This window comes from Pezoporus wallicus, unplaced genomic scaffold (assembly GCF_028554395.1).
Source record: "Pezoporus wallicus isolate ANWC-B61680 ecotype Strahan unplaced genomic scaffold, APGP_CSIRO_Pwel_v1 contig_3710, whole genome shotgun sequence".
Taxonomy (NCBI): domain Eukaryota; kingdom Metazoa; phylum Chordata; class Aves; order Psittaciformes; family Psittacidae; genus Pezoporus; species Pezoporus wallicus.
The window spans coordinates 1,921,692-1,949,087 of NW_026640315.1; the positions used below are offsets into that span (position 1 = coordinate 1,921,692).

General features: G+C 41.5%; 1 protein-coding gene across 1 annotated transcript; it reads right to left on the reverse strand.

Annotated features, from left to right (window-relative positions):
* Positions 1-10,852: 10,852 nt before the first annotated feature.
* On the reverse strand, positions 10,853-26,014 carry MMD (monocyte to macrophage differentiation associated). The gene is made up of 7 exons (XM_057418391.1): positions 25,804-26,014; positions 19,726-19,807; positions 13,694-13,854; positions 12,810-12,884; positions 12,331-12,432; positions 11,790-11,859; positions 10,853-11,071 (listed from the first exon to the last, which is right to left on the reverse strand). The coding sequence occupies exons 1-7, from the start codon at positions 25,830-25,832 to the stop codon at positions 10,871-10,873; spliced, it is 720 nt and encodes a 239-aa protein (XP_057274374.1). The 5' UTR covers positions 25,833-26,014; the 3' UTR covers positions 10,853-10,870.
* Positions 26,015-27,396: the final 1,382 nt, after the last annotated feature.

The following is a 27,396-nucleotide window of genomic DNA, read 5'->3' on the forward strand; positions in this document are numbered from 1 at the left end:
CCGTGTGCTTTGGTCTCTCAGCGCCTGCTCTGCTCTGTCAGCGCTTCCCCCGGGGCTTTGGGAGGCTGTGTTTGAACCTTTCTCCCCCAAAATGACGGTCTGGGGGCTGTGTCCCGTTGGGGGATGGACCCCAGGTAATGGGGTGCAGTGTTCCCCCCAGCCCAACCCTGCTGCTGCCGGCAGCCTCGATGGGGGCTCATCGTCCAGTACCACCGCAACCGTGCACTTGGATTAGAGCATAGATTGTTAATTGTGGTGTATTTAGTGCCATTTAATAGTGCACTTATATCACACTATATAACTATTAAACTGATAACACTGTAGGCTATATTCCATCATTTACATAGATAGACACTATACACTTCATATATCATGGGAGGTGATCATGTATGACTACACACTGCACAGCCAGCAATACGTTCATTAAAATGCTGCTTAATGAGTATTTTTTATTCTAGCATTCAAAATGATGCATTAATTTTCATCTCCATTATATTTAATATTTTGTATAGCCCATAGGTAATATGTACTACATGCTTATAGAGTTTATATATAATACAGATAGTGAGAGAAAAACTCTAACTGCAACTATTTATGCATTTTAAGTCGTTAAATAGGTGTATGGGTGATTCTATACAGGACACACATCTGTAGATGCAGAGGGCATTGATATCAAGCCTGGGTTTAATATGTATGTATTTATTATCTGCTATGTTCAATGTGTATTTGTTAACACACACACACGGATATGTGCACACACATATATGAACATACGCACAGGCGTGTGTGTAGACACATACAAAACCATGCACATCTATACACACGTACCTGTGCACGTGTGTGCTCTTCTCTCTTCTTGCTGTCCTTCCAGCCACGTAGATACAGAGCGTGATAGACACATATATATATGTATATATATATATATATATATATATACACACATATATAAACATATATACACATATATAGATATATGTGATTGATAAGACACGTGTGTATATATACACACATATGTATATAAACATATACATATATATACAAGTGATAGACACATATCTCTATTCTTTTATATATATATAAAGGGCCAAGTTTTAATATCTAGTATCTTTATGCACAAAAATGTTTAAATAACACAGTCCCTCTCTTGCTCAGCCCCCCTGTATGCATGCATCTGCTCATTAGTTGTAGCTATATAATATATAAAAATGGTACATTCTAACACACTTAAGCACCAACATTAAAAAAGAATAAAATGTGACTATTGAAAAGCACTTAAAAATTCTATTTTCATGAATCGTATTTATCAGCATTTATTGTTAAAAGTTAGCTTTATATTTATCAATACATATAGTAGATTTTATTAATATAAAGATTGGCTTTAATGTGACACAAGTGTATTTGTTCCAACACAGACACACAGGTGCACACTGAGCTCTCTATGTAGCTGTAGAGAGTACTGGTTTAAATTGGGTAATTGAACTTACATAGCATTTATTTAGCAGCATTTACTTTATTACTATGACTATTTTTTATGCATACACTATATTTGCTGTAATACACACCACACCTTGCACCACCAGAATTTACTAATTGAATATGGCTTTAAAACAGATATTTTTAAAGCTTTTATTGGTTTTAGGATAAATGCTGTGTGTTATGCACACGATTTGCCATAATACACATATATGCCTGCACACGGTGTATCTAGATGCCTATACGCTGCTGCATATACATCTATTTTATATATATAAAAATATACATAAAATATATATTAATAAATAATACAAATATATGGTCATACAGCATACTTAACAGGCTTTAATAATCTAGGTTTATATTCATATCTCTATAATTACATATTTTACTGCTGTAAAGGTCTGTGTTTAATAGCCATCATGTATTATGCACAAAGTAGTATTTGTTACACCATACAGATGCATGTGCAAGTACTCACACACATGTGCACCCATATGAATGCATAGACACTGTCTGTCTACCCATACAGCAATTCAGTGATTTAACTTCCATATAGTGTATGTAACAGAATTAATTTTAATAAGCTTTTAATTAGTTGAATAAAGATGACAAAGAGTCATAACTGACATACAGAGGGCTCAGTCTGAATATGCAGTGTATATATTATGACCCAAATATCTGTTTTAATACCAGTCACGCTCAGTTGCTCCTCCCCTGTGTACACGTGTGTGTGTGTACACACCCATGAGAAAAAGCTGTATTAAAGTGATATGTTTTAACACACACGCTCACAGATGCACATATGAATAACGTGCATTTGATAAAGGTAAAACCCCTGTATTTTATGCGCCATAATTGGCTGCAGTCTTTAAAAGCTGGGTTTATATTTTTGTATACATTTAAAAAGATTTAAACTGGATTTTATTGGTATGAAGAGTTGAGTTTTATGAAAAATGAAACACAAAGGGCATTTGTTCTAACAAACACTCATACACTCACCTCTGTGTAAGTGCACATTTACCTTTAAAGGCACACAGCTAATGATAACTATAAATTCAATAATTAGACTTCCACATAGCACATCTAACAGCAGGTCCTTGGCTCTGATGGCTTTATAGCTTTTAATAGATACACACACGTGGATTTTATTGATATAAGGCACTAATTTTGCTATATATGTTCTATATTATGCACAAAATATACTTGCAATACACAAGCACCTTGACTTTGCCTCTGTGTGTGTGTGCATGTGCACACGTGCCATTAGCACGTGCTTTCTCTCCCTGGATGCATATATATAAGTTTAATAATGATCCTTAATATAGCAATTTGCTGATTAACATAGCTTTATGATTGATAGATACATACATACATATTATTGCTATTAAGATTTGGTTTTACAATATATGTGATACATCAGGCACAAAATAGAATGGTTATAATACACACATGCATGTGCACTCTCACTTTCACACGTGTGTGTCCATATATCTATAGCTGTATCACCATATATTCATGTACTTCTTGTCTATACAACATATAAGTTGTATATACATGTACCTGTATATATATATATATACACAGAGGTATATATATATACAGGTATATACAGGTATATGTATATATACATATACCGGTATATACAACATCTACATTGTATATACAGGTAGAAATACAATTATCTTTTCATCTATATTATTATATCTATATATAAAACATATACTTTAACAATCTAGGTCTGTATGGATCTGTAATTATAAAATGTATTGCTATAAAAGGTCTGTGTTTCATATACATTAGCTATTATGCACAAAGTGCATCTGTTTTAACACGCAGAGTGTCTCTGTGCACGTGCATACGTATATTTATAGCGGTACCTTTAATAATCAGATTTTCAGAAAGCCAATTTTGCAGCATATTTTAAATAGATTTACTTGATATGTCTATATAGGAACAAGGTTTTAGTGGTATAAAATGGGCTTTAATACACAGGTACAAATTCCTGGGGCTGTGCCCTTGGCCAAGCCCCGCGCCCAGGGTAAGTCACTACAACCACACTGCAATCGTGCCCTGTGCCATGCGGGCTTGTATAGGGTGTCTATTCACCAGCTTTTTATTAGTATATTCTTATATAACCTCATAACAGTCAGAATATAAAGCATGGTTTTGGAGATGTTTGTATTTTTTATATATACTAACACAATGAAATATTTGTACATACAATGGTAATGGCTTACTATACAATTTCAGAGCTATTGTTAATACAGCATCTTTAGCAGCATTTTAATACAATACATAAATATATAAAATAAACTATTTCAGGTCTGTAACAGGGATTATGGTGATAGATCAAACTTTTCAATGCAAGTAGGTAGCTGTGAACCTATGTGTATTGATACATATTTAGAGATACTTCCACCTAGTTGCATATATCCACATGTATGTCCATATATGCACATGTACACACTTGTTTTGAAACAAACCTGCAGGTCCCCTCAGCCACCCCCTAACCCAGACCAGGCTCAATCAAAGCAACTTTTGATTGTGTTTTTAATCAGCTGGTGCCTGCTGCCCTCTGGAGCTGCCCACAGGGAGACACAGCCCCAGACCCCCACTTTGAGCCCCTTTAGGTCTCTGTTAAACTCTCCCCTCTCCTTAAAGCAATTATTCAGGAGCAAAATAACCATGCAGCTGTACCCACAGCACGTCAGGCAGCAGCGCTGTCCTCACTAAGTCTGACCAGGGCAAAAAGAAGCCTGAAGGTGGTTTTTAGAGGTAACGAATAGGATTTGTCGCCATGCCTAAGACCGCTGCGTTTCTGCTACACCTTTTTACATGTAATCATCCCTTAACTGTAACTGTGCGCGATGGAAACGGGAGATACCCATGGGTGTGAATGCGGGGCCGTGTTTCATTTCAGCATTACCAGCTCCCTGCGGCAGCACCGACACAAGGGGTCACACAAGAGCCGTGCGCTGGGCTCTGCTCAAAACCATCGGTTTTTCCTCCTTATGTCTGGTAAATTCTCCTCCTCCTCCTCCCTTGTGCCTTTCTTCCTCCATGGCGCTGCAGCAGGTAAGAGACCCCGCAAAGCTGCAGCCCGTGGTGAGGGGCTGCGGGGCCAAAGACCAGGGATTAGGGGGCAAGTGCAGCATCACTCCATCAGCAGTCCCAGTTTTAGCTGGGAGACACGGAACCAGCCCCACCTCTAGGCAGCAATAACAGCGAAGTTTCACCTGGGATTGATGAAACCAGCCAGAGGTAATTTCTAATAAAGGCTTTGACCCAGGCACCTTGCTCCTCTCACCTGTGTTTCAGTCTCTGATCAACCTCTCCATCTCTGCAGCCTTCACTCAGAAGACACCTTCACCTGCTCAGCCCCGAGGCTTTGTCTCAGCCCTGGAACCTGCATCCATAGCGCAGATGAGCTGGTCCCCATTATCAAGGCCTTGCTCCCATTTCCTTTCCTGCCCAGTCCTTCAGGAACTCCCCTCCTTCGAGGATGATGCTGTGCCCACGAGGGGCTGATTTCTCCTCCATGAAGATTTCCCTCTTGGCTCTCCGCTGGTTTCAGGGGTATTGCCTGCGCCAGGTTCTCTGTCCCCCTCTCCTGGACCCAGGAATACAGCTCCTGCTCCCCGCTCTCCTCCCTTTTGCACTGTCACTAAATTTCCCAGGTCCCTGTGTCACATTATCAGCAGGGAAACAGTGCCTGAAGCCACTCTGGAACACCGTCTGGTTCTGTTAAATGAGGAGGCTGCAAGGAAAGATTGAAGGGACTGAGTCTGAATCCAGGGGAGAAAAAAAGCAAGGCAAGAAGTGAGTCTCCAGCTACATAAAAGCTGCCTATAAAGGGCTCTTCTCTGTGCCCACTGCAGACAGGACAAGGAGTAACGGGCTTGAATTACAGTGAAGAAAATACTGCTTGGACAGCAGAAAACCATCTCAGAGGGCAGAGGGTGGAACACTGAAATAAACTGCCTGGGAGGATTGTGAAATCCCCATTGTTAGAGGCTTTATACACTGCGTTGGACAAGCACATCAGGAATGACAGGCAGAGCTGGGCCTGCCTGCAGGCAGAGGATGGGCTAAAAATACCTCAGAGCCCCTCGAGCTTTATTTTCAGTGGTTTAGCAGAAGGTTGATTAAACCCCCCAGTGCCATCGTCTGCTTCAAGAAAAAAGGCATTTCCATTCAAGCATGCTCACATATGAAGAGGTATTTAAAAACATAAACCCCGTATTCCCTTCCTAAACTAATCCTCAGCTTCCCAAGTGCATGGGTTTTAATTTGAGAAGATGGCAGAGACTCCACAACAGTGATGTTCAAACCTTTATGATGCTCCTACACCATTGCTGTTTGAATCCAGATGTACTGTGGGTTCCCCAAGGTCAGGAGTGCTGTGGGTCGGGTTCCAGTGTTCTGACCTCCTGAGTAACAACAGCTCTGCATCCAAACATCCTGTGGTCCCTCTGAACGTCCTGTTGGAGACAAGGCTCGGTCAGCAGACAGAACTACACTCTGTGGCTGGTCACTGCTCACCACACCTCTGTGTCACTCCTGGAAGCAAACACACCAGAAAGCGAGGAGACAGCTGCTGGAGCGGACACCACTGACTCAATTGGTCTCTACCAATGGCTTTCCACCTACATGAAAATTTAAGGGAGACTTTCAAAGGCCCCTGAAGGATCTGGACACCCAAATCCACTGCCAGCAGGGCTCATGCTGCTAAGCAACAAAGACATCTGACTCTATCCTCCTGAGAGCACGCTAGCCTCATTAGAGTCAGTGATGTAACTTCTGTTACAAAACTGGTGCTGCCTTTCCTGCTAGACCTCTGCAAGAGGATTTTGGTTCCCCAGCTTATCCTTAGCAGCAAGCGCCCTGGTTCCTTGAAGGAAACAGGCATTGCCACCCTTACTGCTTGTGGTCAGGCTCACCACAGACAGGAGGAGGGTGCCTGGTGTGAAAGCAGACACCCAGCTTGGTAACAGAACATCGGCCCACTTCAAAATACCACCCAAAGAGGAATCTGAAAGCTCGTTTTTACAGAAGCCAGCACATTCCCGAGAGGTTGGACCTGTAAGAAGGAACTGCTCCATTGGCTCAGACTGTGTGTGTATGGATACTCTGAAAGTGCTCCACGTCAAACAGCTTTGTGCTGAATCCTCAAGACAGGCTGCAAAGAAGGTCCAACACCTGACACTGAGCAGCCTGGGAGCATTCAGCCCAAGGCACAGGGTTACCTCTACACTACTGGTGTGCCATGATTGACCAGCACCGCTTCCCCCAGCACCACTCTAACACCAAAGCATCCAAACACTTCTAAATAGCCACCAGTGAACACTTCAGGTGTCTCCTTTGCATTCCCTTTCCAGCCTGTGATAGTGAATTTATTCAGGCAAATGATGAATGAAACCTTTTCAAACAGCAGAATGACAGCAAGCGGCCTCTGGCTGTTGACTATCAACAGTCCAAGCCACAGGCCACCAACCTGCTCAGCTCTACAGGGAAGGCAAAAGGCTGGAAGCGCCCACAGTGGAGCCTTGCCATCCCCATCGTTCCTTTGTTAACTATTTTTAGCTGTAATCTTGTGACACCTATTGATGGTGAAAGCAATTAGCAGAGACTGACTAAAAATAGCAAAGCACAGAGAAAAGACTTAGTCAAGCACATGATGTGAACATGACAGCCTTATCCTCCAGAGGAATCACGGGGCTGAATACACCACACACCTAAATAAAGAATTGTGTAGGGGTCCTGAGCATGAGGGGCATTTAAGCAAGAGGTTTAATAGGAAAAAGTCTATGAAAAAGTTTAACTTGCTCATTCCAGCCCCTGATACACACACTGCACCAAGCAGCAGCTCGACAAATGCTACACCACCTGTATGATTTAAACAAGGCACATATCAGCGTGGAAGAGTTGTTACCAGCTGTGAAAGTCATGTAAAGTCCCATACTGCAATTCATGATCTGCCACAGCGATCACCCTGAGCCTCAGGAGCACATTACTCCATCCAGCCAACACTGTACAACTGCTGGTCTATAGAACAACCAGAACCCTGCATGCCTGACCCAGGCTTGGTGCTTCAGTTCAGGCAGAAAACCAATTAGAACAAACCTGTGTAACATGCACATTAAAAGGAAGTGCCTTGTCTGCCTGATCTGGAATTTAGCTTTTTTAAGTTTTGGTAAACCAACTGATGCAAAGAGTCCCTGAAGGACCCCATTTTCACACCACAGCTCACTGTGGTTTGGACACAGTAACCATGTTTGGACACTCAAGCCTCCTTTGAAAGGACTTCATTACTTCCCTTGAACTGGGAGACAGTAGTACAGTTTCTTACCATAATCACAAGCAATTCAGAGGGCTCTGGGGAAAGACAGCACTGGAAAAGCAGCCTGCTTATATGACTGCTTTTGCTAGCAGACAGAAAAGAGGCAATTATTTTCTTTGTGTATACCTGTATATTGATGCTGTTGAATAAGAAAATGAAAACAACTCGAAGTGCACTCTATAATAAACACTTAAATAAATCCCTTCAGATAATGGAATTATTTTTTTAGATGAACATAATAGATCATGTTAGAAAAATGCAGCCTAAAAGTGATGGGACTGAGAGCATGTGGTATTCAAAGTACCTGTTGTCTCCTAGACATCCTCCAGAAAAGTCCATCTGCAAAACACACGTTATCACTGCTTCAGACTCGGTGTTGTACTTCCAAATGTAGAGGCATAGAAAATACAGGAGCAAGCGCTTTAAAAACACTTGCTTCAGAAGGCAAAGAAATCCCATCTCTGCTATTGCAGCAAACATTGCTGGGAAAAGCACTGCTGCTACTCCTGGGAGCAATCTGACTGGAGAGCTGGAATTAGATGGAGGGGGGGGAATAAGTAAGTAAGTCTCTCTGACATACTTGTTTTCCACACAGAAATGCATTTTTAATTCAGCTTGCATGTATTTTATGCAATGATGCTGCTATAGGGATAGAAGCATAATTATGTATTTTAGTGCTATATCATTGAAAAAAACCAGAAGTATACAAAGTATAAGAAAAGTAATCCATATCAGCAAAAGAGAAAGCAGCAAGCTCCCAATATTGACCCAATTTAGACATATTTTTCCATACCACAAATTGAATAACTTGGGCTGTAACCTTTCCTACTGCTTTTATTCTGAAGAGCTGGCTGAGGGTCATTGGTTCACCTCTGGATCTCTCATGTCAGGAGTACCAAGCCAGTCCCTTACTTTCCTGCGTAAGTGTTGGAGGGGGATGGGGGGGGAAGAACAACCACCGAGGATACAAGAGTGTCCAAATTGCACAAAATGTTTATTGTTAGTCTGGTACATTCAGTATCGTATTGACTAGAACACAGTAATTCAAAATACTTTTGGCGAATTGAAATCTTTAAAAACCATTTCAAATACTCCAAAAAAGCAATGCCATGAAAAATTAACTTAAAACAAACATATTCAAGCAATAATTTCACTTCTGACTACAGAAACCCCTTACGTGTATTTTAGTGGTTTTAACAGTATTGCATTTAAACAAAATAGATGAACTCACAAAAAGTGGAAAGTATTAAAATAGACACAATGTTAAAAAACTGAGGCATCCAGATGTGCGAGTGTTGTACTAGGAATCACCTGCCCAGATGTTCCATCAGTTCTCTTTTGGGGCAGTCAATTAGTCTGCTGTGGTGGTGCAATTTCTCCTATCACCTGCCAGCACCATCCAGCAACTCTTCAATGCCTTGATTTTAAAGTTTGTCCCTCTTGTAAATTCTGTATACAAATGTGTGTGCTCTAAAATATGGAACCCACTGGCAAACCCAGGTGCAGTATTAAATGGTACCTTGAAAAACATCCCTATCTTGCTGTTCATTGTTTGCAGACAGGCAATATCCAGAACAAAATCTGAAAAAGGCAACACATTTTGGTTTTGCTTTTAAATACCGTCATGAAAAACTGAGTAAATTAGAAAAAGGATAAAGTCAATCTTAATATAAGACATTCATTATATAGTGGGACAGGATACAATTATTGGACAACCAGTATTACAGTGACTCTTCTACAGCTGGTCATTTAATGCATATGTTCTACAATCATGATTTGCTACCACATTTGCTTTTCCTGTACAGAAAGACATCAACACAATTAACGACCAGTTTTGCTCTGTGTAACATCTCAGAGTGACAAGTGACACCGCATCAGGTTCTTCAAGCTCTCCCCCTTGAAAGGCTGTGCTTGTGATGAACCAGTAACCATGACTCAAAGTGGTCAGCAATTGCTCTATAGCTGCTGCTCTGATCAGGATCTCCCAACAGAATAACCCCAGCAGAAGCTGGTGGGAATGGGTTCTGTTGGACAATATAAATCCCTTTGAAAATCCAAGCCTTACTATTACAGCACCAATACATGTATATCTATCCTGGAGAAATGACTGACTCTGGTTTGGCTGTTAGCCTTCCTTAATTCTGCCAACCCTTCCTAAGTCAGCTTTCATCCAAGCTGCTGCCTGGCTGGGCAGCATGGTGTGGAACTGGGAATCTGGAGAAGAAAAATCACATTAACTATTCCTTTGAAGCACTTCATTTCCATCACTAATAAAACCAAATTAAAGTGCTGTTCAAGTGGTACTATAGATGAGCAGGATGCTATCATGTTAAAAATCAGCAGAATCACATTTAGATTTTAGTTTGTAAAAGTGGTTATTACAATTACACCTGTAATACAACCTTTGGAAGAGGTACGTTTGCTTGTCAGTACAGTGTGCGGAATGTAACCATTTCTTGCAAGATTTTGCAACATGAGGAACTGCATAGATGACACTTGTGTGGTTTCAGTTCAAGAAGTGTAATTTCAAAGTTTACCAAAAACACAGAAAGTTTCTATAAAAGTCACATCATACCAAGAGAATGGGTGGTAAAAGTAGATTATCTGTCCGTGATTCGTGTTTAATACATGATTAGTGGAAAGGTGATAGAAACCAATTGCAAATCCAGAGAGTTACATTTTCACTCTTGCACTGACTTCACCTTTTGAATCACTAATTTAGAAAAATCCAAGTAGTTAAAAATTGTAAAATTAAACTAGAATACAAAATTTATTTGTAAACATCAGGTAGCCAGTTCTGCTAATGTGGAATGGACTCTTGGTACTGCAGTACAGTATCTTGGTTATTGACAGCACTTGCCATTTGATGGGCAATTGCAGGACACACACGACATCAGTTCACAGTAATTGTGTTCAGAGAACTACCAAAGTCAGTGCAGTTTTTCTGTGCAATTTTCCAATCTCCCCCCGAATTCCTTAAGTCAAATAATACTGTTACAGAGGCCAAATGCAGACTATTATATATATATATATATATATATATATATATATATCTCATAAGTGACGAATTATGTCTGCAGGACTTCTGTAAAGGTACTTCCAAATGGCATAGTAATGAACAGCAGCTGCTGTGGCCACAAATATGTGCCAGATGGCATGGGCAAATGGGATGACTCCATCGCTCTTGAAGAACACCACACCCAGACAATAGATCAAGCCTCCCCAGGCAACCTCCTGAAGTCCATCGGTGTTGCTCTGTCAATTGACAAGGAAAGATTAGGGATAGGGTATAGAGAAGGAAAAGGGTATTTTATATACAAAATACAAAGTGATTTCCTCCCCCAAGAGAAGAAAGCTGGCTGTTATAGCTCAGAACATCTTGGATATGACAGATGGACAAGTGAGAAAACAAGTATATTTAATTATATTTTGTGAAATATGTAATATATCAGTGCACTATAGAAGTAACAGTGGGGCAGCTTGAGAATTATGACAAGCTTGATGTTTTGCTTCATGCTCACTACCAGAGCAGTCACACACAGAGAAAGAAAACCACATTACTGTGTGTAAGGGTGCCTTTAATGCAATTCCTACTAGCTGGGGGAAGCATCCAGCAAGGTTTTGGCATACCAAAAGGTACTTCACATCCGCATTGTTTTTACTCAAATGGAAATAACTGAATTGTATGTCCAGTATCCTTTCAGAAGTGTCTCAAAAGTGAAGTCTGAAACCTAAACTCTTTATCTAGAACCCGCAGCCCAGATTGAAGCAAACAAGGTAGCATTTCAACTGAAATGTAAACTATAAACCCAAAATACAACGACTATATTTGGCTCTTCTGCAGAGAGAACATTCACAATTATGGGAGACTAAAATTAACATCTTTTCAGATAAAAGAGACCTGCAATGGAACTTAAGCTAGTTATAAAAGGAAAGTCTGTGTGTTTGTAATGTTAATAGTCACATTCCTTACCATGGATGTTACTACCAGAGCAGGAGAAAATCCCATCGCTAGATAGAAAAAGAGTTCAACGATCTTATACCTAAAAAGGAAGGATTGGAGTCATTTAAGGAGGTGTACAAGAGGAGGAACATAAACTTTATATTAGCATGGGTCCCTTTAACTATTCAAAAAGCTTTCTACGCAGATAGATAACCAAAAATAAAGCTAGTATTTATCTGTGCATTGTACAATTACAGCCAATACCTTCTTCTCTAAATACTGCCCAGATGCATTCAATTGCATTAAGTACTAGTGAGAATAAAGCATTGAAACAACTTGTATTTTTTTATTTGACAAGAACATGAATAGCTCATCTCCAAAACAAAAAAGCTGGGTCTTGCTCCCTGACGACAAGTACTGAAAGCAGCTCAAGAATTCGGATCTGAATTCAAGGACTCACCTCAAAACAAAATCAAGAAGGCTGGATAAGAACATTCATAAAGCAAGAAAGCCCACATCCTTCAATTTTTAAGCTTTCAGTTTAAGCTTAAATGCAAATAATAATTCTTACTTTTCATGGTAGAGAAATACATAAATGGTTCCTCCAGCAGCCATCAGCCAGATAAACCAACGCATGTGAGATGCTAGAGGTCCAAGTTCACGTAGATTTAACCTGGAGGTACAAAGATTTCAAGAGACAAAAGTGATGAACAAAGGGACCATATTGACAAAAGAAGGGTAGGGCTTGATAAAAATAAATAAATATTCACAGCTATAACATAGGCACAATGGGGGAGAAGACACTTGGACATTCTATACAGAGAGGATGAAGGTGCATCTGTATTAATGTGAGGGAAGCATGAATGTGGGATATAGATAAATTACTTTTTGTTCAGCAAAACCCAGGAAATTACATTATGTAGCATTTTGCAATGCAAAATGTAGTCAACTGTACCTGAGAAGATACCTCTAGATTTTGGAAAGCCACAACAATAAACTGTTTATATTGGAAAAAGCTTTAATTCTGAAGCTGCGCTTCAGGTTACTTACCATGGTGCATATGATGCTGCAATGAAGACATAGATCATCATTCTGTCACACATGTGAAAGCAATGCTCCATCGTCCTGGTAAGAGAGAACAAGTCATGAAGTTAGATTTTTGAAAGGTTTCTGTATTATATCACACACATGTACAATTTTGTATTATATCCCTGACACACTTTGGAATTTAGGGAAAATACCATCAGCTCCATAAGCTCCTAAAACCATTTGTTGGACTGTTCAGCTGACAGGAGGTTCTAAGTGGAAGATGCAAGGAGATGAGCACTCCTCCATTTCTCTTCCCTTCTCCACCCCAACATATATCCTGCTCTCTGGCAAGGAGGCAAAAAGCTGGCACATCAACTCTGCCTAATGCAGAAGCTGTTACTATTCAGTGATCACCGGTGAAATCCAATTTATGGCCCAGAATTATACAGGAATTTTAATGGGACCAAAAATATAAACATAAGTAATAATGAAAAAAAAACCCATCTTAGTTCTGCTGCCCTGCTCCCCAGGAGGCTTCCTGCCAGTTAGCTGCGTATGGTATTATAATTCTCTTGGCAAACTCTCTGTTCCTCAAAGTATTTGAGCATGCCATAGTCCCAGACAGTGTTCTCATTTCTGCAGTGGGATCATATTCACTGTGCACTTAGATAATGTTTTTCCCATCCAAATACTGGATTAAGAGCCACTAGGGCCTAGAAAAACAGCAGACATTGAAGCTCATTTGTGCAAGAGCTTGGCTCACTATTTCTTCCAACAGAATCAAGGGTGGTTTTTGCATGATTCAGTACACGGTACCACTCCAGCCTTCTTTAAAGCCATCAACACAGTGGAAAACCCCTCACAGGACATGAAAATAAAGCACCTCCTACATCTTACAGTGATACCTTAAGTGACTCTTTTTCCAGGAAACTATATGAAATACTGTGGAGACAATGAAGAGCGCACAGAGCCCCACGCCGTACATCCATGCTGTTATCTTTTCCCATCGATCATCAGAGAGCCGGTGGAGAAGGGCACTGCCCACAATTGCAGGAACAATGAGGAACTAAGGAAACAAAAGGCTACTGTTCAGTCTTTTCTGGCAGCCAGCGCAGTACCACCCACAGTACAGCACCAGCAGGGCAGTGACAACTGCAGCGTACCTGGTAAGACTGTACACATCCGACAATTGGTGACGTGCTCTGAACCAGAGCAAATTTCTCCTTCAGTTGGGTATTGACACATAAGCATCAAGACTTCACCAATGTCTCAGACATCCATGTTATACCCGTTTGTGACAAATTTCTCCTCACGTGGTATTAAGCTAGGTTGCTAGCTCCTCTAGCCATGAAAAACGAGACAAAAGAATCTGCCACATCTTAATAGTGGGTTTATTTTCACATTCTGCTTTGTGTTTTGACCTTACTCTAGGCTTGACCCTAAACCACCTCTTGTGCATAAAGGCAGAGCATGGGACAGACCAAAATAAACTTAAATCCCAAATGATGAAACAAATCATCTGCAAGTATGAGGTTAAGAGAATTAAGCAAAAGCTTTGCAGAACTTGGGGTTCAGATATCATAAATAAACTAACTGCTAACTTCTTTTATTAATAGAGTCTACAAAGATGTTCTTTTAATGCAGTGTATCCAAGTCTGCTCTCCTTACCAGCTCCCTCTCAAGCAGCTTTAATTCAGATCTTCCAAAGCAACCACTGTTAGAACATCATGATGGAATTAGCATGCTTATATGACATATCTAAGAAGTAAGCTTCAGGCTTCATATACATTTACAGAATAACTCCTTTCCAGAATAAATTGTATTAGGTACCTTTGCCTCATTCAGAGAAAAGCTAACTAGGAAAAAGGTGGGGGAAAAAGGCATGTCCAACAAGTATTTTAAGAGAAGAACCTGCTGGCTCAGCCATTTCTACCTGTTCCCTTCCACTACCAATGCATATCTTCATATCTTTGTCAGCCTTCTAAGTTAAAAACACCACACAAGCTCCCTTCCGGTCCTTATGGTGTATCTTAAGATGCTGAATTGTGAATAACCTTCATAGGTTAAATTCTTCATAGTTAAACCCAAGTCCCACATGCTAAACAATAATGCTCAGAACAAAAACTATTTAAACTAATCCGCAGCTCTGCTTTGCATTACAGGTTTGATAGCTCAGAGGGCAGAGTTCTGGTCTAGCCTGCACTGTCTTTGTCCTTTACCTGCTTAAGGACTAGAAACTGAGGTTCTGATCACAGCTACAGTGCAGAACACGCAGAGTACTTTGTTAATCCAGAGCTGTAAAAAAATCCCAAACAACCGAAAGGGGCTTTTACTTCTGGCTTTTGAAGCATATGAACTGTAGCTTCATTACTCTGTTTTCTTCCTTTTTGAAAAATTGAGTACATTTATACCAAAAGCTATAGAGCCATGCAAGTGAAAAGTATGGTATTCCTCTATCCACAGCACTTGGATCAGAGGAGAAAACACCTTCCGAGTTTCTGTAATGAGACTATGGAAGTTGACCTCATGCACTCTCAGGACAAAAATAGTCTGCCAGCCTGGCTTCTCGTTTATCACAAACCATAAATTTCCATCTACATATCCTGGACAGCCCCCAGATTCAGGAAAGGTTAAAGTGTTTCACTCCTCAAGGGATTAGTCACTCCTGGTTTCCACATATGACATACAGTTTAAAGCATGGCTGAAACCCTTGAGACAGCAAGGGACTGATTAGCTGTGGCAGTTGTTTCATTTAGGTTTTGCAGGAGACAGAAGGATACTGAGCTCCAGAAATAGCTTTTTAGCCATGATTCTTTAAGCTGTGCAGTCAGGCTGTATCCGTGTTCAGATTCCTTCCCAATTTCTAGTGCAAATTCCAGTTTTGACTAAACTAACTGAAAGGTTTCAGAGAGATTATGCACCCACAAGTATCATGAACACAAGTACTGGGTAAAATAGCAAATCCTTACTAATTCCCTATTAAAAGCCTGGGCGTAAGCTGCTCAAAGATTTTGCCTGGAGCTCAGACTGAGACCATTTTATAGGAAGGAAGGCCACTTTAGAAACTAGGTATTACACAGGACAACTTGCCTTTCTTACACAGGTATCCCAGCTTTTTCTAGTCTACCAAAGTAAGTATTTCACAACTTAAGCTATAATGTGTAATGCTCAAATGGGCCAACACAGGCTTTGATGTCAATCACTCCTTCCAGTAATTACTGTATATAAAGTTATAGGATTAAAACAATCAGTCTTCTTTGCATCTTCAGAATGAAGAATGCAGCTATAAATAAGTATGTGAATGAAGACCTGAATTAATCTCTTTTCTGCCATGTCTTCTCACAGGCAACAGCACTATACTACCATAAGAAGGATTTACTGTTTTTTCTAAGCATTCTATTTGGAAACACTTTTCCCTCTGTACCCACTATGCATCATGAGAGCAGTTAGACTAAACAAGAGATGGTTTATTACTCTTTTTCTGACTAAAAATAGCTAGATTAAAGACAAAATCCAGAAATGATACCCTGCTGTTCCAGCCAACTGGAAAAGAGTTCTTCAGATACTAACGTCATAACACATAACATACGCTACAATGGACTTCATTGTATCTAACATCAATCTTTCAAGATAAATGTAACACTTTAATCAACAAAATAAGGCAGATTTTTCCATGTTCATTTGAAAAAAATCAATCTCTAGTGCAAGAAGTGCATTTTGATCTTCACAAGAGAGGAGCAAGCAATCAGTCCCTTAAAATGAGAGGTATTCAATTAAAGAGTAAGAACTAATAGAATGTGAGTGCAATTGCAGCCACTGCAAAAAGCCTTAAGGCACAAAGAAAGATGCTGAAAGGTGCTACATCTTCCACCTATCTGGGGTTGCTTAGGATACTAGTATGTTGGTCCCTATTTTACTGTATTCTTTCTATATTTCTGCAGACAATCTCTCCCACTGAGAGGTTTAAAAATCTGTTAAACTTGTGCTTTTGTATATAATTTACTTTGTCATGAATGTTATTTTCTTTGCGCACAGGCTGTGCATGTCATGTAGCCAGCAACAACTTGCGATGCACAAGCCACCATTGCAAAGCGTGGTGTTCTTGTTGCAATGGTGTCATAGTTGTAATGGAGTTACTGTTGCAATCTCATGTGCCTTTCATTGAGAAACAGTAACATAGAGATGTTCTCCACACTTCCTCTTGGGAAAGACAATGGAATGATCAACAAGGGAGCCAAAAGCACACGTGACACTCAGAAGGAGCCATGAAGGACTGTGTCCATCTCAAGCTGCCCACTCCAGAGCGCAGTCCTGAAGCAAAGTTTCCCTACTCACCAGTTTTCTCTTCCCAAATCAGAAGATGCGCATGACAGAGTGGGAAACAAACCACCTACTTGTGTTGGTCAATACACAGACAGCAGGGAAACTGCTCGTATCAGTCAGGTAGAACAGAGACTTTTTCAACACAAGAGTCTTCCTGAAACCTGATGAGCCCTTCTCCCATGCTCAAATGGCCTGCTAAGTGCTCCAGGCCTCATTTTTGGAATATTTATACTTATTTCTTGTTTTTTCCATGCACTGCACAAACCAAGACTGGAATGTAGAGACTGTAACTTATGTTAAGAATAGTTCCTCCTTTTAAGGCAGTTGGAAGAAGCTTAGAGCAGTATAAAGCAAGCTGTGCCTGAATTCTGAGGGTTTAATACAGCAGAGCATATCTTTTGTCTGATAAGCCTTACATAAATGAGAATGTTTCACTGTGAAAGAGCTATCCCTCCCCTTAGATTTAGCTTACCTTACAACTCAAATTCTTAGAACTCCTGCTTCTCTCATACACTGTTTCCTTCCTGTTCTTCTAAACACAGCGAGCAGACTTTTCTCTCTCTGTATTCAACTGCTTAGCTGCCCTTCCCCTCTCCTCGTGTCTAAAGACAAGTCAGTGCTTCATTTAAAGCTAAAAAAGTCAAGACATTTTAAACAGCCTTACTAATTAGAAATTTGAAGTACCTTTACTATGCTACACAAAATTACCTTTCAAGCATTGTACCAAAAAGATATGCATGGGGTTATGTATCCCCATTTACTGTTCAGGAGGTTTTGGTTGGTTGGTTTTGGGGGTTTTGGTTTTTAAGCAGCTGCATAAACTGCATATTTTCAAGTCAAAACCCAGACAGGATAGCTACTGAGGATACAGCCACGCTCATAAAATGCAAGCTGTCTACTTCCTGAAGCATGACTAAAGCTTTAGCGGGGGTTCTCCATGTATTTTTCAAACTGTTCTGTAAAAATTACATCAATCTCAAACAGAAAACTCATGCTGTAATCTAGTGGCAAAGACTCAAAGACCACTTGACTATCTAACACTGAGTAAACCAATTTGCAACACGGAGGTGAAGCAAGCATGCCCCACAGCTTTTTCTGTATAATCCACTGTGCTTTCCCAGATCAGACTCCTATTTCAAGGGTTTAAATTTTGATTAAAAGTTATTTATGGCACACAATTGTATTTAAGGAGTAACAATCCCTCTTTTATACCACACTATCTTCTTCCAATGGGTATGCCAACATTGCATATCCCCAAGGCGTTAACAGCTCATGGGAGGTTTTAGCATGTAGCTTGGCTGTTCAGAAAGCAATGAGAGAGCTTCACCAGCAACTGGAGCATACCAGAAAACACCGAGAGAACCCCTTGGCTGCAAGATACTGCTAATAGGCAGGAATAAGACGTGCCTATTTTCCAACTAGATGAAGGCTACAATTGCTAAGGAGTTCAGCAACTTCTGCCAGGTATTTTGAAATCTAACTTTTGCCCAGAGTAAACAAGATTTGCACAAGGATTATGAGATAAACTACATATTTGTGCTAACTAACAGAATGTTGCTTCATTCCCTAGACAAATAAGCATATATTTACATAATGCTGTACATGAGACCCTTGGCTTACAAAACACTTAAGCTTCAATTACCTTTTCTATATGTAAACCAAGGTGATCTTGTTTTTACCAGCAACACTGAGCTGTATGTTGGTTATTTATACACAAGGGTCCTTAAGAGCAGAGCTCTTTCTAGAACTGAAGAGTCCTGTGCACTACCTTGAGCATTCCTATCTGTAGCTCACTCAGACACACTGGAGATAAGAGACTAAGGACAAAGTCAAACATACTTCAGATGTTTGGAGTTAAACAAGGGGCTGAGGAGAAGCACAAGTTGCTTTTATAAAAGGGCAAATGCTATCTTGAAGAACAAACAAACACATTTTTAAGTCTTGTTCAAAGTGCCAGACAGCAAATTAAACTTCCTAATTACTAAAGAAAAAAAAAAGTGGGGGGGAATCAACATGACTGCTTTCCTTATTCTGTCTATATCATATATTCAAATCTAGTATGGGTCCTTACAGTATGAAGATAAGGGCAGAGTAAGGTTTTTAGTAGGGCTGTCAGCATTATTAGTGTCTCTTTCAAAACAGCAGTTTTCTCAAGGAATCAGTTCACAGATACGAAGCGTAAGAACTAGGCTGTTCCTGATCTTCTAGCTAACATCCACATGGTAGTCTTTGGAAGCCTTCTACTTCTAACATGAATAAATCTTAGAGTTGCAGAACATGATTTGCACAGTATTATGTCAGCACAGTACTGGGAAATCTGCCTTGCAAGACTAACTTGCACAGGCCTGTATTCACTTTACCATAGTCACCCTTTGACTGTGACAGAGGAAAAACATCTACTTAAAGACATGCAACTTACTTGGGTGAAAAGGAGTTTTACGAAGCATCTGGAGCTCCTAGAGATTCAGAACAGGGACTAGTGATCACCAACCATCTAATTGGCATTATGGCTTCTGGACTGTTATACACCCAGGCAAAAGTAAGCATTTAGCCATCCAAACCCACAACAATTTACCAAAACAGCTGGTTTAAACAAGAAAGGAAATGTACTTACTGCATGTGTGTAACAGTTCGCAGCATGTTCATAGCAAGTGGGTTTGTAGCGGCTGTTTGCTGGAGCTGGGTGGTTCATGAACCTGGTGAATGAAGAGGAGGTATTTTTATGAAAGTTAATAAACCATCTCTTTGGAGTATCATGGAGGAATACTTCCAACCTAGTCATGTTAAAAATCATAAGTATAGACATGTTAAAAATAACTTATTTAAACTGTAAGATCTCTTAACAGAAACGTACATTAAATACATTTCTGTGACCGCCTCTCACAGGGGATCATTTTCTTTAACCAAGTCTTTGCATACAGAAGTCAGACCTCCTTTTTTCTGACAGCTTGGTTGAGGAATCAACTATTTCCTATTTAAATTACATAATACGGGTTCAAATTACTCTTGAAATATGGACTTTATAACTGCCAAGGGTTACTTTTTGTCCTGAGTTCAACCACAATACTCTTTAAAGAGGTTCCTGAAAGTAGAGCAGTATTCCTTGGAATAAACCAACTTGAACACTGACTTTTTGATTCCTACAGCAAGCAATATTCATGTTTGGAGCACTGGATGGTTCAATTTTTCTTTGAGGCTAATGCTATCTTCTGCTTCTAATAAGATCCAAGCTACACAGGGATGAAAGGAGACTCTAATGGTTAACTCCGAAGAGGAAAAGTTTCAAGAGGCTTACCATAAACTTCTACTTTTTTCTCTAAGAATTTTCAAATGTTACCCAACAATCACACCAAACACAGCCTATTCAAGCCAAAGGGAATATGATGAAACCTGAGAAAGCTTTGGAAGAGCTTGCCAACACAAACATCACATTTAACTATCCCAAAAAACCAAACACTTGTTTCCGTGAGACTACACAATTTAAAAACCTCTATAAGACCGCACACATACATACAACCAGACAGCCAAATCAAAGCCATGAGCTACTGCATCTACAGCACCATGTACGTTATCCCAGCACAGCCTACCATCATACAAAAGGGATTCTCTTCCACTAATAAATTCCAGTTTACTGCAGACTATTAGAAAACCATGCATTGACAATTAGTCAGGCATCAAACAAGCCAGGAACAGCTTCACAACAAATAGGGGATATGCCTGTGTGCTCAGCACTGAGAGCAGCTCTGCTAGCTAGCTGTATGGAAAGAGCTTGTTAGACAAACTTTGGCCTTCCCCCTTGTCCCTCCTGGTTTAAGTCAAACCCAGTCCTATTTTTATGACCCCCATAAAATATTGGCCAATCTCAAACCAGGATAAAACCAACCAAACCCAAAACAGCCAACCAGAATCTTACAGTTTGTGTCAGCAGTTCCAGATTTCTGGGATACCAAACACTTGGTTTTCTTGACTGATTTATTAAGTGATTTATTTGTAAACTTTTCTTTTCTAAACTGATATATGAAAATTTAACATCATTTATAAAACAACAGTGCCATGATAGCTCTTCAAATTGTGGCAATTTCAAAACCCAGTTTTAACTGTCATTAATACATAGGATAAGAAAAATGTGTATTTCATTCACAGCCCATGAGTATAAATGGCTGTCGGCAAGTGAACAATTTCATGAGAGTTAATATGTTGTTAAAAACTGGCAAGTCTTTGTCAGTGGCAATGACACCTTGCTCTCATCTCCAAGAGGATAATGCCATCACACTCACACCCATTTGGAAACTGATTTTGTTGCCCAGTGCATGCAGGTCTTCAACAGCTGCTGAAGCCCATCTCAGCATCCTCTAAACATGGAACATTCAGTTACTCAGCTCTGCTTCCAAGTTAGGAAATCACTGTGAAATAAAAGCATCTGTTGGCTCACTTGAGTGACCAGGATTAGGCTGCCTTTGTCCCACTCCATAAATCCAGAGTCATGGGAAACCTTTCCCTGATGACATCTATGATTTTATTATGTTTCTCCAAAGGCCATGGTGGTACTTTGGAAGTCTCACAAGAAGTAAAAAATAGTAATAAATAAACAACAAAAGGCATAAGCTTGTCCTCAGTATGAGCTTTACCATTTCTCTTGTTCCAAATTTCTACAGAAGATATTATTATTATCTAAAAATCTATAAATACTTGAAGGAAGCCTGCTGATGGGACCTTCCATTATCCACTAGAGGACTACTTCTGGCATTTTTTACTTTTCATTCATATTTATTTGGTAGAAAAAATACAACAGAGCCTGGGATAACGTTAGATTTTTAGATAGAATTATGAACAAACACTTCAGAAAAGTCCATTTATTATTAGGACCTCTTACCTTCACTGATTTAAAGACAGTGTTATTACAGTAAAACAGAACACAGACATGAACAAAGCTATACTTTCTCTGTTATCTACGGTCGGGGTTTTCCCCTTTTCTTTGTGCCAGCACAGGAATCATGCAAAGGGTCATTCACCTGTGTGGTAACTTCAGGCTGGAAAACAGACAAGGACCTGGCTTCAGAAGACTTCACACTTACAAAACATTTCAATTTTTTTTTCTTTTTAATTATTATATATTTCAATTCTGATTATTTAAAACAACAGCAACAAATGGTTGTTGAACAGAAAGTTCTAGTGGACTCCCACAGCAGCTGTAACTTGCTTTTCTTCCAGCAGAAAGAGTTCTAGCAGAACACCCCCATTAGCAATGCTTTACCCATCCCCTTCACCTACATGTTTATACTGACAACATCAGCACCAGTACTGTGTTTGATCTGGGCAGCAGAGGAAGTGTTAGACTTTACCTCTGCCTTAAAGAAAAGGATCTCGCAACACCCCAGGACCTAACTCTGATGGGCACTTGACATACCTGAACCTGTCCTTTCTGAAGGGCATCAACAAGACCCAGACTGCAAATGCTGGAGCACATGTGCTCAGGTCACTGCTCACAGCCGTTTTCAGTAAAGCAGTTACCGGAAACAACTTTAGAGGAAGGGTCATTTAAAAAGTAGCTGGATAGGGCAATAATTCCAGCCAATGCCTCTCTTGTGTTTGTTTCATTTCCAGTTTGACAGTTGGTGTTTAATGTCTCAAGGAACAGACTTGAAGTTTGAAAGTAGCTGCTTTGTGATACTACACTGAAGTAAGCATCAAACCCAGGAACAATTATTTCGACACATACTGTTAAAAGTCAGTCATACACTCCTGCATGCATGATATTGTAATATGAGGGCAGAAGAATTTGGTTGCAGACTTACAGTCTAGAGGCAAAAACTGTTCTGTTCTTTCTTAAAGATAAATAAATTAATAAACCTCACACCACCACCAACAATGGGTGCTTTTTGTTTTCTGCCACATGAATGCTGCAACACAGAGACATTGTTTTTCCTTCCTCTCTACAGGTCAACTTTGCCTCTTCTGGGAAAGATAATTGTGAGAAATATAATCTCACCTTCCTAAAAGCGGAAACTTGATATACAACCTTCAGATGCTGTTTACCCTTAAATAAATGCTCTCTATAACACAACCATTAAGTCTATTATCAAATGCAGGAGAAGATCCCATTGAACTAGACTACAGTTTACAGGAAACATCTTTAAGCGAAGCCTTTTGATTCTCTAACAAATCTCTAATGTATTCTTTAATAGGAGCTCCAGTGAAAACTGGAGTGATTTGATCAGGGGATATGCAGCATTACATCACAAGAACACAGAAATATGTCTCCATTTAAGATACTTAGAATCCAAGACCTCTAAGGATAAATTACTAACTCCTGCAATATCAGGATATGAAATTTCTGAATCAGACTAGTAACATGGGCGCAGAATGCTTTTGCACTGAACCGAGTTACAAGATCATTGTCACAATTTAAATGCACTCCTAAAGCTCAAGATCTACTTGAAGCCAAGGAGGCGAAAGCTTCATAATTTCAAAGCACGCAACAACCTCTGATGAGCACGTTCCCAATGTAAGTGGAAAAGGGGTACTGAGAAAGACATATGGCTATTTAAAACAAGAAAGAAAACCTCATACCTCTCCCTTTATACTACTTGAACATAGATCTTGAAACACTTCAGATATTTATGATGTTAAACATATGGACCAATCCATTCTTTGTGAGACCCCTGATCTCCAGTTCCTATTCATTTCCTAGGAGCAGATGCTGTATGTCTCATAGTGCTTCCCGCAAGCAGGAGGAAAATCTGAGGTTTCTTAATGCTTTGTCTTTACATGCAAACCAGCTTAGAAAAATAAATGATAAAATCCCAAATCTATTGCACGTATGTGTCTGGAATTTGTCTGGTATCACAGCTTATACCCCAAACTGCAGAAGAGAAAAGCCCTTTCAGATCTTGCCTTATTCTTGAGTCCCATCTGCTAAATTAGTTATTCTTTTAAGCATGTCAGTAAAAACAGCAAGCCACTGATAATAACCTCAAAGATCTGGATTTTCTAGACTTTTCAGGAAGTCCATTTCCTTTGTACAGTTCAAAAGGCCTCATACTTCCTTTTCCCGGCTTAAAAGCACATTACCCCTTTTTATAGCTCTTTTTCTTGTGCTTTCCAGCAGCAGGAGAGACCATTTAGATGTAATAAACCACAAATAACAGCATATGAGGAACTGCAACAAGGCGGTGATAACTCCACAAAACCGGCAGCAGCAGCATACATTAAATGGGGTTACATGTTTAGGCACTGAAGCAATTTTTATGTTACCTAGGCTTTTTTTTAGAGAGGAAAAAACAAAGCAAAAAAAAATCACAAGCATGTCAAATAGATCAGCACTACATTTTCATGATGACCATTTAGGTAAGATCTGGAAAAGAAACAAATAGGTTTATGAAAAGCTTGCTTTCTTTGACCAAGTTGGCAGATATTCCCTATTTACAACTTGGTTCCATTAAGTTAAAAACAGAGCCATATTCCTCAGGACTAGCACCTTCCTTCCGGGATTAGAAAACATCTAGTTGTGGTTTGTAACTGTTCACATAATCTTTGCTATCACCGAACAACTGAGTCACAGAAATAACTCAGATCTGCACAGCAGCAGACCACTTCTTTGGAAATATCAGTGAAACCACATGCTGCGTAAAGGTTCACGTACTTACAGCAGGATACTCAAGATAAAATGAAATCTGCAATACTACGAGAATCCATTAACAACTGTGGCATCATACATAGAGTAGGTCATGGAAAAAAGTGTCTGTGCATCCCGCTGACCTCCCCAAAGACTCCTCAGCCTTATGGTAAGTATGAAAGGCAAAATGTCAAGTGAAGAGTGTGGAGCAAACACAAGTCACACAAGGTGCTGCAGCACATCTGAGCTCAGGGCCAAGGTATCAGCCAGCACAGTAGCCTAGGTGTGGGCTAGTACCAGGTGTGACCACATTCACATCCTTCTCTCTTTCAATTTTATTTCCTTTTTAATACTTAGGCTTTGGCTTCTTGAGCAAGTTGGTGAAAGGAGAGCGGGGCAGCCCTACAGCAGCATACCTGGTCTGCTCTGGGAGCCAGCCTCAACAGTTACCGGCCTTGCACCTAGACTTCGAGCAGTTCAGTACCTAAAGCCCACATACATCCATGTTCACCCGAGAACCCGGATCCCACTGCGACCCAACCGACCCGCCGTGAAACCAGCAGCATCTTCAGCCCTCCCTGAGTGACACCTGAACGAAGAGCTCCAGCGCTGTGCCGAGGGGCGCGGAGGGGCCGGGGCAGCCCTGCTATGCCCAGCCCGGCCTGCCATGGCCAGCCCTGCCCGGGAGCCACAGGTCGGGCTCCGCGGGCGGCGCGGCGGGGCCGGGGATGTGACAGGGCCGGATGCGTGAACCTTCACCCATTTAAACTGGGGGAAGAAAGACAAAATCATAAACAAAGAGCAATCGCGCGGAGCCCCCATTCACACCCCGCACACCGCGCTGGGCCGGCCCCGCTCTTCCCACCCAGCGCCGGCGATGCTCCGGGGACCGGCGCCTCAGCGCGGTGTGGGGCGTGTGAACGAGACCTCGGATACCCACGGCCCAGCCCTCACACGACCCCGAGCCCCGGAGCGCCCGCCCGGCCGTGGAGGGAGCGCGGGGGGCTCCCATGGCCCAGAGCAGCCGCGGGGAGCGGGGCAGCACGGCCCCGCCGCCAAGGGAAGGGGGGACCTCACCTCCTGAACCTCTCCTGGAGCCGCCGCATGGGTCCGGGCCGCCCGCCCCGGCTGGGCGGCGGGCAGGGGGTCGGGACGGGAGGCTGCGGGCGGCTCCTGAGGCGGCGAGGGCCGGAGTCCGGGCCCTCATTGGCGTTCGAGCCGCCGCGGCGCGCAGCGACGGCCGCCGCCGTCCGTCGTGAGGTGCGGGAGCCGGGCGGGCGGGCGGCCGCTCGCTTTAACCGGCCTCTCGGCTCCCCTCAGCCCGCCCGGCCCGCGCTTCCCTCCGCCCCTGCCCGCCTACAGCGCCTGGGCCCGCCCCCGCCGCACCGCGGCAACGGCGGGAGGGCGCGGGGCGGAGGGAGGCACCCCGGAGCGGGGTCGCCCTGAGGGTCCCCCATTGAGCCGGTGTCCGGGCTCGGCCTGGAAGACAGCAGCAGCAGCAGCAGCAGCAGCATCAATGTCGGAGGCTCCGGGCTTCCCGAGCGCCGCGGCTGCAGCTCAACCCCGCAGCGCTGGGAGCGGCGGCCGCGATTTAGCAGCAGAGATTGACAGGAGGTGGTGTCCGCATTGCCATTGTCTCAACGCATTCACACACACAGGCACATAGATGAGGATTTAGAGATTTAAACATGCCTGATTTTTAAACTCTGGAAGCTGAAAGAGCCCTTCCTTTGGGAGGACAGCATCGGCTGAGGGAGGCCCTGGCCAACGGTGCCCTTACCCCCCAGCCTGTGCCTGGCAAAAGAGGCTCTGCTGTGGCATAAAGCTGCATGTGGAATAATTTACTTGCCTCTAAATCAAGATTACAGGGGCTAGACATCTTGTGATAAACTGGTTAGCTCTCCTCCTTGTTCCCCCAGCTGGAAACCATCATCTTATCTACTCAAACCAAACTTTTCCAAGCAAGGGTTACTTTACTAAGAGAAAAGGCCATGTCAAGCGTGCTTCTGAAAGACTAATGCTGTTTCCTCGATTGGTATAAATCAGAACATGAATTACAAGAATATTAAGTTCTATTCAAACGTCTGTTTTCTCATCTAAGGTCTTGTTTACAATGGGATTTCGAACGGTTTCAGCCCTCAATAGAAGTGATTAGCAGAGGCACACCAAAGCCAACCACTGGTTTAGACAAATAAACTATACTCACAATCAACATCTTTTATGGTAGGACAGAGACAGACAGTTAGGATCTGCTGACTGCTGCTGCCATGGTTTGTAAGTTATCTCCACAGACGAACTGTCACCTCAGGCAGCAGAAGGAAGTGTGAGCATCATGACTTGGCTGGCCGTCAGTCCAAATCTGCCTTTACTCAGCCCCTTTACTAATTCATCCTTCATGCCAGGAGTGAGGAATTGATTGGGTGGTAAAAGCTTTGTAAACTGTCCCTCAGTTTCCGTAATTTCAGGATAGAATAAGCTCTTCTGGTCCAAATTGCAGATTTTGGTCTCCAGCAAGGACAGCTGGGGCTGGGCCAGAGGACCACTGCAGACAGGAGGTTGCTCAGCTTTGCTTAAAGAGGAGGTAGAGCTTGTTGCTGAAAAGGAGAGCTCCCAAAATGCAAAGCCAAGCTAGTTCCCTGAGAAATACTTCCATTAATCTCAGTGAGGTAT